The sequence below is a fragment of the Camelus dromedarius genome, chromosome 16 (assembly GCF_036321535.1).
Source record: "Camelus dromedarius isolate mCamDro1 chromosome 16, mCamDro1.pat, whole genome shotgun sequence".
NCBI lineage: Eukaryota > Metazoa > Chordata > Mammalia > Artiodactyla > Camelidae > Camelus > Camelus dromedarius.
The window spans coordinates 57,367,081-57,383,389 of NC_087451.1; the positions used below are offsets into that span (position 1 = coordinate 57,367,081).

At 35.3% G+C, this 16,309-nt stretch overlaps 1 protein-coding gene across 5 annotated transcripts in view; it reads left to right on the plus strand.

The window, feature by feature from the left end:
* Positions 1-16,309, plus strand: part of SPAG9 (sperm associated antigen 9) — a 132,945-nt gene that overhangs the window by 77,787 nt on the left and 38,849 nt on the right. For all 5 annotated transcript variants that reach the window (XM_064496073.1, XM_010990320.3, XM_064496076.1 and 2 more), the window contains 3 exons: positions 814-1,021; positions 1,563-1,662; positions 9,087-9,208. In XM_064496073.1, the coding sequence (XP_064352143.1) occupies positions 814-1,021; positions 1,563-1,662; positions 9,087-9,208 (430 nt within the window). The remainder of the gene's footprint in view (positions 1-813; positions 1,022-1,562; positions 1,663-9,086; positions 9,209-16,309) is intronic.

Here is a 16,309-nt window from a genome sequence, read left to right on the forward strand (position 1 = left end):
TTTGTCAGATTCTCTTTTTTGGGAGGTGGGTACTTTGCTCTAAAGAGCTGCCTCATTATTGGTGGCCATTGGATAGCTGTTTTTAATTATTTTGGAGTCACAAACCCCTTTGAAAATCTGATAAAATTCGTAGATTCTTTTCCTAGAAAAATTCATTATACAAAGATTTTTGCATAAATTTTCAGTCTGGGCATGTACCTCTTGAAGCCTATCTGTGGACTCTATAATAGTAGTTACCAAATTTTAATGAGTATGTAAGTCATCTGGATTGTTTGTTAAAATGCAGGTTTCCTGATCTTATTGCCTAAAGCCTGGACTTGGACTTAGAATCTGTCCTTTTTACAAGCACTTCAAATGACCTGGATACCACATGTTTTAAGAACGCTGTTTACAAAACTCTACCCTGAGATTAAGAATCTTATTTCATTGCTGTTTTAGAGTAGCTATGACACAGTACATACTCTAGGTGTTTGAAATAGGTCTTTATTATCAAATGATTGTACAAATTAGAACTGTTGTTACGAACTCTGGTGACATTATTGTATACTTTTATTGTTACTACTGCCAATCTACTTTTTATCTTCAGATTTTCTATTTAGAAGAGTCCTATGTATGTCTGGAAAAATATGATTACTTAAACATTTCCCAATTACTTGAAAATAATCTGCAGAGATTATTTATTGATTTCCTTTGGTAATCACTGACTTTTTAAAAAATAACATTTTCTCTCAAATTTATTTCTTAACCCATTTTAAAAATAATTTAAAATAAAGTACTCATTAAACATTTTTCCCTAATTACATTTATTTGTAGGATGAACTTTCTGATGTTAGCCAAGGAGGATCTAAAGCTACCACTCCAGCATCAACAGCTGCTTCAGATGTGGCAGCAATTCCTACTGATACTCCCTTAAATGAAGATAATGAAGGATTTATAAAGGCTGCAGATATCCCAGAAAAGTCAGAGATCAGCAAGCACATTGAAGTACAGGTAGCCCAAGAAACTAGAAATGTGTCAACAGGTAAGTGACCCTAGTTCTTTATTTACTGGCAAAGTATTCAATAAATCCAGATGATGTGGGTGTGAGAAGATACACGTTTGGGGTGTTGTTGCTGTAGATTTATAAAATTGTACTCAATTTTAAATTAGCTTAAAAGAGGTGATGATTAAATAAAGTTTTGGAGAGAAAAATTGGGATGGGGGGATTGGCAGGTTGGAGTGCCTGAAAGACAGAAGGACAGTCCCTGCCTTAGGTCATTAGGCTATGTTTTTAATTTCTCTGTATTCCACACCTTAAATAGAATGAAAACAGTGAGTTATGGCTGGGGATAGCCAGAAAGAAGCAAAAATGAAAACTTTCTTTGGTTATTTATTGGTTTCTTGGATTTACTATTAATTGTATATATGACATTTTATCTAAGATTATGTTTCCTAGAATCAACTCTTTAAAAAAATTTTATGGTGAAATGATATATTTACAATCATAAAAGCAACAGGATTTTCATACGAGGGACAGTATGTGTTATGTGCATTATTTTTATGTCATTTTGTCATTTCCCAAGGCTCTGCTGAAAATGAAGAGAAGTCAGAAGTTCAGGCAATCATCGAGTCCACTCCTGAGTTGGATATGGACAAAGATCTCAGTGGATATAAAGGCTCAAGGTACTGTAAATGTTAGAAAGGACATCTTTTCCCTCTCCCAGAAGTACCCATTGTCTTCTGGTCTCTGACCAGACAAAATGCATTCAAATATTTTGCTGAAGAAATACTGATATTATATTTTGGTTTTCGAATCTTGAATCTGGATATTGTACATGCTTAAAATGTTTTATGAAATGTTACCTCTGTGGCATCAGGAACTAGGAGCATGTGGAAGGATGCGGGGGAAAAAAAGATGGATAAGGAGTATTCCATACTTTCTACAACTTAGAAAACATAGAAGCAAAATTGAGAAAAGTAATAATTTGAGCAAACTTTATTCCTTTCCCCAGATCAGGAAGAAGAGAATGTCTTCCCTTCAAAACTGTAATGATCTTACTATTGGAAGAAATTAGTCTCATTCCACATGGGTAGGCTGTTTAGTGGTGAGAAGAGAATGATTATTTGTCATCTTAATGAAGGTCATCTGAAATATATTGATGTTCAAGAATGTCACACAGGAGCTACTGCCTTTTAATTTCTAATAGACAATTTTTTTAATTAATTAACAATGACCATAAAAATATGCCATTTATTGATCACTGCTAGACATTGTGCAGTATGCAATAGTGGTTAAAAAGCATGAGCTTAGAATAAGACTATGTGCGTTCAAATCCTGACTTGGATTTGAATCTGAGGTAAGTTTCCTCATCCGTAAAAGGGAATTATAATACCTCAGATGGTTGTGAAGAATAAGTGTCTTAATACATGTTAAATCATTGGCAAGTGCCCGGTTCAATAAATGTTAGCTAATTTTATCACCATCATTATTTTATATATAATTTTATCTTAATTATAACCTTGTTAGGTAGCTGTCTTCACCCCTGTTGGAAGGAAGCTCAGAATTGTATGGTAACTTGTCCAAGATTACTGAACTAGCAGGAGGCGGAGCTGGGATTTAATCTAGGACTCTCTGATTTCAAAGGCCGTGTCCTGTTAAAATATTTTTCCTTAATTGTTTGTTTAATAAATTAAACAAAGCAGAGTGTAGAAAGTGAAATTTGCTTCTTATCCATTCTCTCCTAAACCTAGGAGATACAGCTACGTATTATCATTTGTGTGCTTTTATCATTCTAAACCTCTTTTTAAAAATAAAAAACACTTTTATTAGACTAATGCATGTATGCACTGTTAAGGTCAAAGGCAATACAAAATATGAAGGGCAATACTAGTCCCTTGCCCCTACCAACATGTCATTCCCACTCCCAAGAGTCAGTCTCTATCACTTCTCAGTTCTCTTTGGGTATTTATCTTCAAGTATCTAAATCACATCCTTACGCTTTTTCCCTTAGTCCCTCTCTTTCTCAGTTGGGATTTTATGAGTAAATTAAGTCCTAATGCCCTAAGGTGCTCCTTGTATATAATGAATTATCTCCACTCCTGTGCGTTTAGAACAGTACTAGCTATGTACTTTCTTTGAGATAATTGAGAAAATAGTCACTCAAACCATCTTTTGTATTCTGAGGATCAAATGAGAAGCACTGGTTTAAAAACATTGCAATACTAGCTGTTGACTTTATAATGGAAGACTTTAGAGCGCTTAAACCACCGCCTTTCCTTTCATCCTCCCAATATAATTGTATCTGTTTTTGTTACATTAAGACTCATTGATTATATCATTATGATTATGTAAATACTTAACAGCCTAGCCACAGAATATACTGATTACATTTCCTTTCTTTTACAACTTTGTTTTTCTTTAATTTAGTAAAGTGTCAGGGGTTTTTTGGTTGGTTTTGTTTGTTTTGCTTAGACTTCTACATACCTATCACTAATTCATTGACGGATGCCCTACAAATCATAAACATAAACATTCTCAAAATGGCCAAACATGAAACCAGTTTCCTGGCACACTCTCTCCTGATGTCTTCTATTCCTGTTCTCCAATCTAGACTTTATGATGTTTGCGCTGGTCCTGGAATTTGCTCTCACTGTCATCCTGGGGATTCTTTTCACCTCTCTCCTCTGTTCTGTCTTCTGTTTCCTGGACACATGTCATCTTGTTTCCTGATTAATGCCTTTGTTTTGACAGAACATATTCTTTCTTTCTTGGCAAAGGCTGTGTGGGAAGTAAGTTTTTGAGAACCTGAACGTGATAAATATCATATAAAGACATGATAGTTTAGCTGGGTACAGAATTCTAGGTTGGAAAGTCTGCAGAATTGTGAAGACATTGCTTCATCATCATGTTGAGTTTGGAGTGATGCCATTTGGTTTCTTGCTTTTTTGTATATTCTTTTTCTAAGTTTTTAGGATTTCTCTTTATCCCTGTTCTGTTTTCCTTTTTAAAAATTCGTGATGTTGTGTTTGATATAGGGATCTTCTTTTGTATCTGCATAAGTCCTTTTATCTGGAAATTCATATTTCCCAGTTCTAAATTTTCTTTTTATTTCTCCATTTTGTTGTCTCTTCTTTCTCTGTGGAATACCGATTGAACATACTGAACATCCTGGACTAACCCTCATAATTCCCTGTTCCCCTTTTTTTTCCTATCTCTTCAGTTTTAGTTCTAATTTCTGGATGATTTCTTCAACTTTATCTTTCAACCCTCATTAATTTTTTTTCCCTAAAATCTTTTTATTTTTCTTGGATGATTGCTTTTTATAACATCCTATAATTCTCTTATGGATGCAACATTTGTTATTTTAAAAGAAGATTTTTTTTTTTTTAAAGTTTTTGCTGCTGTCTACAATCCTTGTCTCCTTTTACTCTGAGTGCCCCATCATAGTCCATTTGTTTTGGGCTCTTAATTTTATGATAGAGACATTCTTCGAATACCTAGTCCTCTGTGGCTGTTTTGCTCATACTTAAATAAATGATACTGATTCTTCAGTTTTCTGCGTACAACGTTTAACCTTGGCTTTCATTGTTTTTGGAGCAATGCTGGGAGAAGGGAGGTCTCACTGTTCTGGAGGATTGGATTTAGGTCTCATACTACTTCTTGTGCTATCTTTTCATCCCATCCCTCTATCTTATAGTCCCTCTTTTACACCTCTCTCTGCAGATTTCTGATTTCTTCAATTCGTGGGCCCTTCAGGGATTCTGGCAGCATACTGACTTCCTCCTTACACACTAATGGCTTAAGTTTCAGCTTTTTCTTCTCTGTTGAATCAGTTTAATCAGTTTCTACCGTTTGCCCATCTGTTTTCCATCTTACAGAATTTTGTTCACATTTTATCTGCTTTCTTAGATCTTTTTCTATTCCCCATGTCTTTGTGGGCATATACCTTTAGAATTCCTTTGCTGTCATTTTAGTTGCATTTCTGAATAATTGGGTGAAAAATGACTATGTCCAACATGTTTAACTGGAAATCCTGTACAGATTTTTTGCTATTACTATAACATTAATATGCAAACATGTACATTTCCCCATTCTCCTCTACAACCCTGTAAAAAGGGCTTTTTTATACATACTGTATTGCAACTTGCCTTTTTTTTTTTTCAGTTTTTAATAGACTTTATTCTTTTAGAGCAGTTTCAAGTTCACAACAGAATTGAGCAGAAAGTGCAGAGTTCGCACATAGCCCTCCCTACCCACACATATATACTACCCTACCCTCAACATCCCTCATCAGTGAGGGATATTTGGTACAATCGATGAACCAACATGGGCACATTATTATCAACCAAACTCCATAGTTTACATTAGGGTTCACTATTGATGTTGTACATTCTATGGGCTTTGATAAATGCATAATGACATATAGCTACCACTGTAGTGTCATACAGAATAATTTCATTGCCTTAAAAATCCCTTATGCTCCATCTATTCATTCCTCTCTCCCTCCCTCTCCTCAAACCCCTGGAAACCAGGATCTTTTTATTATTTCTGTAGCTTTGCCTTTTCCAGAATGTCATTTGGTTGGAATCGTATAGTTTGTAGCCTTTTCAGACTGGCTTCTGTCATTTAGTAATATGTCTTTTAAGTTTTTCTTCTATGTCTTTCATGGCTTTATAGATTTTTTTTAACTGCACATATATTTTTTAACATATATATATATATATATGTACTGTTCATTGTTTCTAAGAACGTTTAGAGCTTTAGCTTTTTAAACTTACATAGTTATCAAAGGTATAAAGCCAACACAAAATAAGAATTAACTCAAAAAGATACATACACCCTGCTATTAACAGCAACGTTATTTATAATTACCAAGATATGGAAGCAACCTAAGTGCACATCAATAGTTGAATAGGTAATGGAGATGCAGCATGTGTGTGTGTGTATAAATATATATATATATATATATATATATATATATATATATATATATATAAATAAATGGTATACAAGTCACCCATTAAAAAAGAAGGATATTTTGCCATTTGTTAGCCCTTCATCTTTTTTTTTTTTTTTTTTTTTTTACTTCAAAACCCAGAATTTTATAACTGGCAGAGACATTTCCATTACATCAAAAACAACAAAATACCGAGAAATAAACTTAGCCAAGGAGGTTACCTATACTCTGAAAACCAAAATGACACAAAGAAGTGGAAAGATTTCTTGTGCTCTTGGATTGGAAGAATCAACACTATCAAAATGGCTACACTACCCAAAGCAATCCACAGACCCAACGCAACCCCTATCAAAATACTCGCGACATTCTTCCCAGAACTAGAACAAGCAATTCCAAAATTTATAAGAAGCCACAAAAGACCCCAAACAGCCAAAGCAATCTTTTGTAGGTCTCTCTCTCTTTTCTCTTTCTTCATTTTGTTCTCTTTTCTTATGGTTTGATGACTAGAGAAGGTTCTTTAGCATTTGTTGTAAAGCTGGTTTGGTGGTGCTGAAATCTTTTTAGCTTTTGTTTATCTGTGAAGCTTTTGATTTCTCCATCAAGTATGAATGAGAGCCTTGCTGGATAGAGTATTCTTGGTTGTAAGTTTCCCCCTTGCATCACTTTAAATATATCGTGCCACTCCCTTCTGGCCTGTAGAGTTTGTGCTGAAAAATCAGCTGATAACCTTTTAGGAGTTCCCTTGTATGTTATTTGTTGCTTTTCTCTTGCTAATTTTAATATTTTCTCCTTATCCTTAGTTTTTGTCTGTTTGATGTCTATGTATCTTGGTGTGTTCCTCTTTGGGTTGATTCTGTGTGGTACTCTCTGCTCTTCCAGGACTTGGGTGACTGTTTCCTTTCCCAAGTTGGGGAAGTTTTCAGTTATTATCTCTCCAAAAATGTTCCCAGGTCTTTTCTCTCTCTCTCTTCTCTTTATGGGGCCCCTATAATGTGAATATAAGAGTGCTTCATGTTGTCCCAGCGTTCTCTTAAACTATCCTCATTCCTTTTTATTTTTTATGTTCTGAAGTAGTGATTTCCACTAATCTGTCTTCTAGTTCACTGATCTGTTCTGCTTCATTTATTCTTCATTCCTTCCAGTATATTGTTCATTTCAGTGATTTTATTCTTCAGCTCTGTTTGGGTATTTATATTTTCCAACTTTTTGCTGAAAACTTCACTCTATGCATGTATACTCTTCTTGAGTTCTCTAAACATCTTCACCATCATTACTTAAAAGTCTTTCTCAGGTAAATTTCCAATCTCCTCATCACTTATTTCTTCTTCTGGGATTTTATTTTGTGCCTTGGCCTGGGAGATATTCCTTTGCCACCTCATATCGTCTATCTTTCTCTGTGTTTGTAGATTCCTTCCACAGGTTTTGGGATTGTTGTTTTCTTACTTCTAGTATCTGTCCCTGGTGGATGAGGTTGGACTAAAGGCTTATGCAGGTTTCCTGGCAGGAGGAGCCAGTGCCTGCCCACTGCTGGGTGAAGCTTGGTCATGGACCTCTGGTGGGTAGGAGGCCTTTGTGGCTTAGGAAGTCTGATGATGGGTGGGGCTGTGTTCCCACCCTGTATGTTGTTTGGCCTGAGGCTTCCCTGCTGCCTGTTGGGTGGGGCTAGGTCTTTGTGCTCATGATCCAATCAAGATGTCAGCCTCCCGGAAAGCTCATGTAGATTAACACTCCTAGAATGTCCGCCACCAGCTTTTATGTCCCTTGAGTGAGCCGCAGCCATCCCCCACACCCCCAGGAGACCCTCCAAATCCAGCAGGCTGGTCTGGCGCAGGTTCCTATGAAATCACTGCCTCTGTGCTTGGACCTGGTGCATGTGAGTTTCCGTGTACGCTTCTCAAGTGAATGGAGTCTCTGTTTCCTCCAGTCCTGTGGAGCTCCTGGAGCCAAGCCTTCAAAACCAGATATCCTGGTGTTCCCTTCTCTTCCCAATGCTAGAACCCGGTCTGGGGAGACTGATGTAGGGATTAGAGCTCTCACTCCTGTGGGAGGGCCTCTGCAACTTAACTATTCTTCAGCTTGTGGGTTGCCCACCCGGGGGGTATGGGGCCCAATTATATCCCGAGCACGCCCCTCCTACTGTCCTGCTGTGGTTCCCTTTTTATGTTTCCAGTTGCAGAAGATCTTTTCTGCTAGGTTCCAGTCTTTTTTTTTTGATGGTTGTTTGGCATTCAGTTGTGGTTTTGTTGTAGTTGCAAGGAGCGGCAAGCTCCTGGGCCTACCACTCCGCCATCTTGACCAGAGCTCTGCAACTTGCCTTTTAAAATGCACTTTAGTTTGTTTGTTTGGAAAGCTCTATTTTAATATTTTTAACTATAAAATTAAAATTTTAAACTTTTATTTGTATCCATAACTTATTTCTTCTGCATCTTATTAATGATCACTTAGGGCGTTTCAACTTTTGCTACTGTGAAAATACTGCTCTGACCATCATTTTACATACATAATTGCCTTCTTGTGACAGGATTTTTGTAGGGATTTTTTGGACATCAAATTCTTGGGTCAAGTAGGTATTTGCATATTAAATTTTAATAGATACCATGCCAATTTATACAGAGACAGTATACACACACACACACACACACACACACACACACACACACACACACACACAGAGTTAAGATTATGGATTCTGAAGCCTGGCTGCCTGGGTTTGAATTCTGCCTCTTTCACTCATTTGCAGGATGATCTTAGCAAATTCATCAGCCTTTTTAGTTTCCTCTTCTATAAAATTGGGATAATAGCAGCAACCGCTTTTTAGAGTGGGTATGAACGTTTTGTTTTATAAGGTAATCTGTGAAAGCACTTAGACTGCCTGATACAGTGCAGAGTTATGCTTTCTGTTAGCTGCCATTTATTCTTTGTGTTTGCTAGGATCTCACCACAAAAACATTCTGTAATTTCTTCACTTCTCTCTATGGAGTTTAATGGAAATTTCTTAGGAACCCTCTGAGAAATCTTGTTAAATAAGAATTTATATTAAATTTCAGGTAAAAAAATTCCTATGTAACTTAGCCTTTTGTATTCATTTTGCACTGATAAAAACGTCTTTGTTATAATTGTTGATTTGGTTTTGTTGTTTTTGTTGCATAGCACTCCTACCAAAGGCATAGAGAATAAAGCTTTTGATCGCAATACAGAATCTCTCTTTGAAGAACTGTCTTCAGCTGGTTCAGGCCTAATTGGAGATGTGGATGAAGGAGCAGATTTACTAGGTATGATAGTTCATCTGAAGTAGAATCATATTGTTTTAAAGAGAGGTTTTTTTTAAAATGATCTAATTGAAGATTTCTTTACAATGTCTCTGACTGCCCAGTGGTGCAGAGTTACTGCACTTTTAAGTAATTAATAGAAACGTGTTCTTTGAGATCATGAAAGTTTTAAATGAAAGTATTTTCACATATGAGTGTGCCTAAAATTGAATTGCATTTTAATTTGTATTTTGAATTCATGTAACACAATTTATTGAATCCCTGTATTCTGAGAACAGTATTACACATGAGAAACACAATGATAACATAGAAAACAAACTTATGGGGGGTAGGGTATAGCTTAGTGGTAGAATGCATGCTTAGCATTCACGAGGCACTGGATTCAATCCCCAGTATCTCCATTTAAAGAAGTAAATAAGTAAACCTTAACCACCTCCCCCAACAAATAAAAATTTAAATAAATTGATTTTATAAAACAACAAAGATTGATAAAAGCAAGAATAAACAAGGGACCTAATGAAACATACAAGCTTCTGCACAGCAAAGGAAACCATAAGTAAAACAAAGCGACAGCCTACAGAAAGGGAGAAAATTTTTGCAAATGAAACCGACAAAGGCTTGATCTCCAGAATATATAAGCAGCTCATACGACTTAATAAGAAAAAACAAACAACCCAATCCAAAAATGGGCAGAAGACCTAAACAAACAATTCTCCAAGGAAGACATACAAATGATCAATAGGCACGTGAAAAAATGCTCTGTGTCACTAATTATCAGAGAAATGCAAATCAAAACTACAATGAGGTATCACCTCACACCAGTCAGAATGGCCATCATTCAAAAGTCCACAAATGACAAATGCTGGAGAGGCTGTGGAGAAAAGGGTACCCTCCTACACTGCTGGTGGGAATGCAGTTTGGTGCAGCCACTGTGGAAAACAGTATGGAGATTCCTCAAAAGACTAGGAATAGACTTACCATATGACCCAGGAATCCCACTCTTGGGCATATATCCAGAAGGAACCCTATTTCAGGATGACACCTGCACCCCAATGTTCATAGCAGCCCTATTGACAATACCCAAGACATGGAAATAGCCTAAATGTCCGTCAACGGATGACTGGATAAAGAAGAAGTGGTATATTTATACAATGGAATACTACTCAGCCATAAAAACCGACAACATAACGCCATTTGCAGCAACAAGGGTGTCCCTGAAGAATGTCATTCTAAGTGAAGTAAGCCAGAAAGAGAAAGAAAAATACCATATGAGATTGCTCATATGTGGAATCTTTAAAAAATGAAAAAAAAACAAAACATAAATACAAAGCAGAAACAGACTCAGACATAGAGTACAAACTTGTGGTTGCCAAGGGGGAGGAGGTTGGGAAGGGACAGACTGGGAGTTCAAAATTTGTAGATACTGACAGGCATATGTAGAATAGATAAACAAGATTATACTGTATAGCACAGGGAAGTACATACAAGATCTTGTAGTAGCTCACAGTGGAAAAAAAATGTGACAATGAATATATGTTTGTTCATGTATAACTGAAAAATTGTGCTCTACACTGGAATTTGACACAACATTGTAAAATGACTATAACTAAATAAAAAATGTTTAAAAAATACATTTACTTACATCCATTATATATATTCACACACATATGTATATATATGTTGTACATTAAAACAAATAAATAATAAAAGTAAATAAAATTCATGTGTTAAGAAAAACCCCAACAACAAAGATTGAAAATGTTTTACAAAAGGAAAGGAAGGGGAAAAAAAATAAACTTACGGTTACCAGGGGGAAAAGTGGTGGAAAGGGATACAAATTGAGAGTTCAAGATTTGCAGATATTACCTACTATATATAAAATATATAAACAATAAGTTTATACTGTATAGCACAGGGAACTATATTCGATATCTTGTAGTAGCTTATGGTGAAAAAGAATATGAAAATGAATATATGTATATTCATGTGTGACTGAAGCATTGTGCTATACACCAGAAATTGACACAACATTGTAAAACTGACTATACCTCAATAAAAAAATAGATTAAAAAAATCTGCGGATACTAACTACTGAATATAAAATATATAAACAACAAATTTATACTGTTTAGCACAGGGAATTATATTCAGTATCTTGTAACATATAGTGAAAAGAATATGAAAACAAGTAGGTGTGTATATGTTTGACTGAAACATTGTGCTGTATACCAGAAATTGACACAATATTGTAAACTGACTATACTTCAGTTAAAAACAATAAAAAATTTTTTAAAGTTACAATTATATGATTAAAAAAAAGAAACAGTGATTTTATATATATGTGTGTATGTGTGTGTACGTAAATGTATAGGTATGGATTGATGGATTGCTACTTCATGGCTTAAATACATTTCATTAAATTCTTTTGACCTTACATAAGAAATTACAACACTTGATTTTTCTGAGATTTCATAGAACATTCTATGTTAACTCTTTGAGAAATGTAATCATTTTAGAGTTTGTGTTGTTGAAGAATACCTGGTTTGAAACAAATACTGCATTTACCCTTCCACTATTTATCTGGTGACCTTTGTCAAATAGTTTAACCTCTCTTGGCCTTAGTTTCTTTGTGTATAAAAAGAAAGAGTTCAGGGATTGGACACTGCAGCTTATGGACCAAATCCAGCTCACTTCCAATGTGTACAAATAAAGTTTAACTGGGACACAGCCACACTCATTTGTTTATATATTGTCTATAGTTACTTTTACACCACAACAGCAGAGTTAAGTTATCTGCACGGAGATCATGTAGTTTACAAAGCCTAAAATATTCACCGTCTGGCCCTTTACAGAAAAAGTTTGCTCTTGCTCTAGGTGGTCTCTGAAGTTCCTTTCAACAATAATTACATGAATCTGACTTATGTCAGTTGCTTTGGTGTGCCTTTCTTATAACTTAAAACCTTATAGAAATTGAAAAGTTCATAGTATTAAATAATCTATGCCTTTGAAATAGATTCTGGTTTCCAAGCCTTTTTTGTATCTCTTACTGTAATTATCATACAGACTACACTGTGCTCAAAAGGTGCTGTTTGTCAGTTCTTGTGAATATAGAGAGGTGTTGCTTGCATTCATTTATGATAAATTTATTGATTACCAGTTATGTCTTTGACAGAAGTATTTTTTGAAGGAAATACAAGTTCTGTGTAAATAGAGCTCAAACTCTTAATCTAAAGTAAGAGAGATTGAAAGTATATAAATAAAATTATTCTGAGTTAGACATAGACTCCCACCATTAAAGTCTAAATAAAACATTGGAAGCAATTGAATTAGTTTGTATTTCTCAAGAAAGGCTAAAAGATCTTAAGGAACACTCCATTTTTACATTTAAATTTATATTCTAGCTTTGTTAACATTAAATTATGCATGAAAAGTTCCTTTAAAGATTTGCCAGACTCCCTGGCAAAACTGAGAGGCAAATGCAAAAAAATGTTAGAAATAAGTGAAGGGAGAAAACTTAGAGCCAAGAATATTCTATCCAGCAAGGCTCTCATTCAGATTTGATGGAGAAAGCAAAAGTTTCACAAGTAAATAAAAGCTAAAAGAATTCAGCACCTCCAGATCAGCTTTACAACAAATGTTAAAGGAACTTCTCTAGTCATCAAAGCACAAGAAAAGAGAACAAAAAGAAGAAAGGGGGTAGGGGGCAAGATCTACAAAAACAAACTCAAAACAATTAACAAAAGGCAGTAAGAGCACACCTATCAATAATTACCTTAAATGTAAATGGATTAAATGCCCCAGCCAAAAGACACAGACTGGCTGAATGGGTAAAAAAAGCAAGACCCATATATATGCTGTCTACAAGAGACCCACTTCAGAGCTAGAGACACATGCAGGTTGAAAGTAAGGGGATGGAAAAAGATATTCCATGCAAATGGAAATCAAAAGAAAGCTGGAGTAGCAATACTTATATCAGACAAAATAGATTGTAAAATAAAGACTGTTTAAAGAGCCAAAGAAGGACACTACATAATGCTTCAGGGATTAATCCAAGACGATAATGTAACAATTGTAAATATATATGCACCCAACATAGAAGCACCTCAATATGTAAGGTAATTGTTAACAGACGTAAAAAGAGAAATAGACAATAACTGTAATAGTGGGGGACCTTAACACCCCACTTACATCAATGGACAGATCATCCACACTGAAAATCAATAAGGAAATACAGGCCCTAAATAACACATTACACCAGATGGACCTAATTGATATCTATAGAGCATTCCATCCGAAAACAACAGAGTATACATTCTTCTCAGGTGCACATGGAACATTCTCCAGAACTGACCACATGCTGGCCCACATAGCTAGCCTCAGGAATTTAAGAAAATTGGAATCATACCAAGGATCTTTTCCAACCACAATGCTATAAGGTTAGAAATCAACTATAAGAAAAAAACCCGCAAACATGTGAAGGCTAAACAGTATGCTACTAAACAACCAGTGGATCATGGAAGAAATCAAAGAGGAGATAAAAAAAGTACTTTGAGACAAATGAAAATGAAAGCACAATGATCCAAAACTTCTGGGACGCAGCAAAAGCAGTTCTCAGAGGGAAGTTTATAGCAATACAAGCCTACCTCAGGAAACAAGAACAATCGCAAGTAAACAGCCTAACCTTACACCTAAAGCAGCTGGAGGAAGAAGAACAAACAAACCCCAAAGTTAGTAGAAGAAAAGAAATCATAAAAATTAGAGCAGAAATAAATGAAATAGAGACTAACAAACAATAGAAAAGATCAGTGAAACTAAAGGCTGATTCTTTGAAAAGATAAACAAAATTGATAAGCCTTTGGTCAGACTCATCAATAAAAAAAGGGAGAGGGCCCAAATTAATAAAATCAGAGATGAAAAAGGAGAAGTTACAACTGACACTACAGAAATACAAGGAATCATAAGAGGATATTATGAGCAAATACACACCAACAAAAAGGACAATGTAGAAGAAATGGACAATTTCTTAGAAAGATACAATTTGCCAAGACTAAACCAGGAAGAAATGGACTATATGAATAGACCAATTACCAGTACTGAAATTGAATCAGTAACTAAAACCCTCCCAACAAACAGAAGTCCAGGACCAAGATGGCTTTACAGGTGAATTCTACCAAACATTTAGAGAAGAGTTAACACCTATCCTTATGAAACTATTCCAGAAAAATTGCAGACGAAGGAACACTTCCAAACTCATTCTATGAGGCCATCATCATGCTGATACCAAAACCAGACAAAGATATCACCAAAAGGAAAATTATAGGCCAATATCACTTATGAACATGGATGCAAAAATCTGCAACAAAATACTAGCAAATTGATTCCAACAATGCATTAAAAGGATTATACAGCATGATCGAGTAGAATTTATCCCAGGTATGCAGGGATTTTTCAGTATCCACAAATCAATAAACATGATACACCAATATTAAGAAACTGAAGAATGAAAACCATATGATAATTTCAATAGATGCAGAGAAAGCTTTTTATAAAATTCAACATCCATTTATGATCAAAACTCTCCAGAAAGTGGGCATAGATGCAACATACCTCAACATAAAAAAGGCTATATATGACAAACCCACAGCTACCATCATATTTAACGGGGAAAAGCTGAAAGCGTTTCCTCTAAGATCAGGAACAAGACAAGGATGCCCACTCTCACCACTTTTATTCAACATAATTTTTGAAGTCTTAGCCATCACAATCAGAGAAGAAAAAGAAATAAAAGGAGTCCAAATTGGAAACGAAGAAGTAAAACTGTCACTGTTTCCAGATGACATAGAAAACCTTGAAGAAGTGAGCAGAAAACTACTAGAACTCATCAATGAATTTGGTAAAGTTGCAGAATACAAAATTAATATATAGGAATCAGTTGCATTTCTATACACTAACAATGAAATAGCAGAAAGGAAAATTAAGGAAATAATACCATTTACCATTGCACCAAAAAGAATAAAATACCTAGGTACAAACCTACCCAAGGAGGCATAAGACCTATGTACTGAAAACTATAAGACACTGATGAAGGAAATTGAAGATGACATAAACAAATGGAAAGATACACTGTTCTTGGATTGGAAAAATCAGTACTGTTAAAATGGCCATACCACCCAAGGCAATTTACAGATTCAGTACAGTCCCTATCAAATTGCCAGTGACATTCTTCACAGAGCTGGAATAAAAATGTTAAAATTTGTATGGAAACACAGAAGAACCCAAATAGCCAAAACAATCTTGAAAAAGAAGAATGGAGCTAGGGGAATTACACTCCCTGACTTCAGACTATACTACAAAGCTGCAGTAATCAAAACAGTATGGTAATGCCACAAAAACAGACTCATATATCAATGTAACAGGATAAAAAGTCCAGAAATAAACCCACACACTTATGGTCAATTAATCTACGCCAAAGGAGGCAAGAATATACAGTGGATAAAAGACAGTCTTTTCAATAAGTGGTGCTGGAAAAACTGAACAGCTACCTGTAAAAGATTGAAATTAGAACATTTTCTAACACCATATACAAAAGTAAACTCAAAATGGATTAAAGACCTAAATTTAAGATGAGATACTATTAAACTTCTAGAGGAAAACATAGGCAGAACACTCGCAGTTTTTGAACCAGCTCCTGGAGTAATGAAAATAAAAGCAAAAATAAACAAATGGGATCTAATTAAACTGAAAAGCTTTTGTACAGCTAAGGATATCATCAACAAAACGAAAAGGTAGCCTACAGAATGTGAGAAAATATTTGCAAATGATGCAACTGACAAGGGACTAATTTCTAAAACATACAAATGGCTCATACACCTTAATATCGAAAAAACAAGCAACCCAGTCCAAAAAGAGACATAAGAGCTAAACAAGCATTTCTCCAATGAAGACATACAATTGGCCAATAGGCACATGAAAAAATGCTCATCATTGCTAACTGCCAGAGAAATGCAGATCAAAACTACAGTGAGGTATCACCCTACACCAGCCAGAATGGCCATCGTTGAAACATCTACAAAGGAGAGATGCTGGAGAGGATGTGGAGAAAAG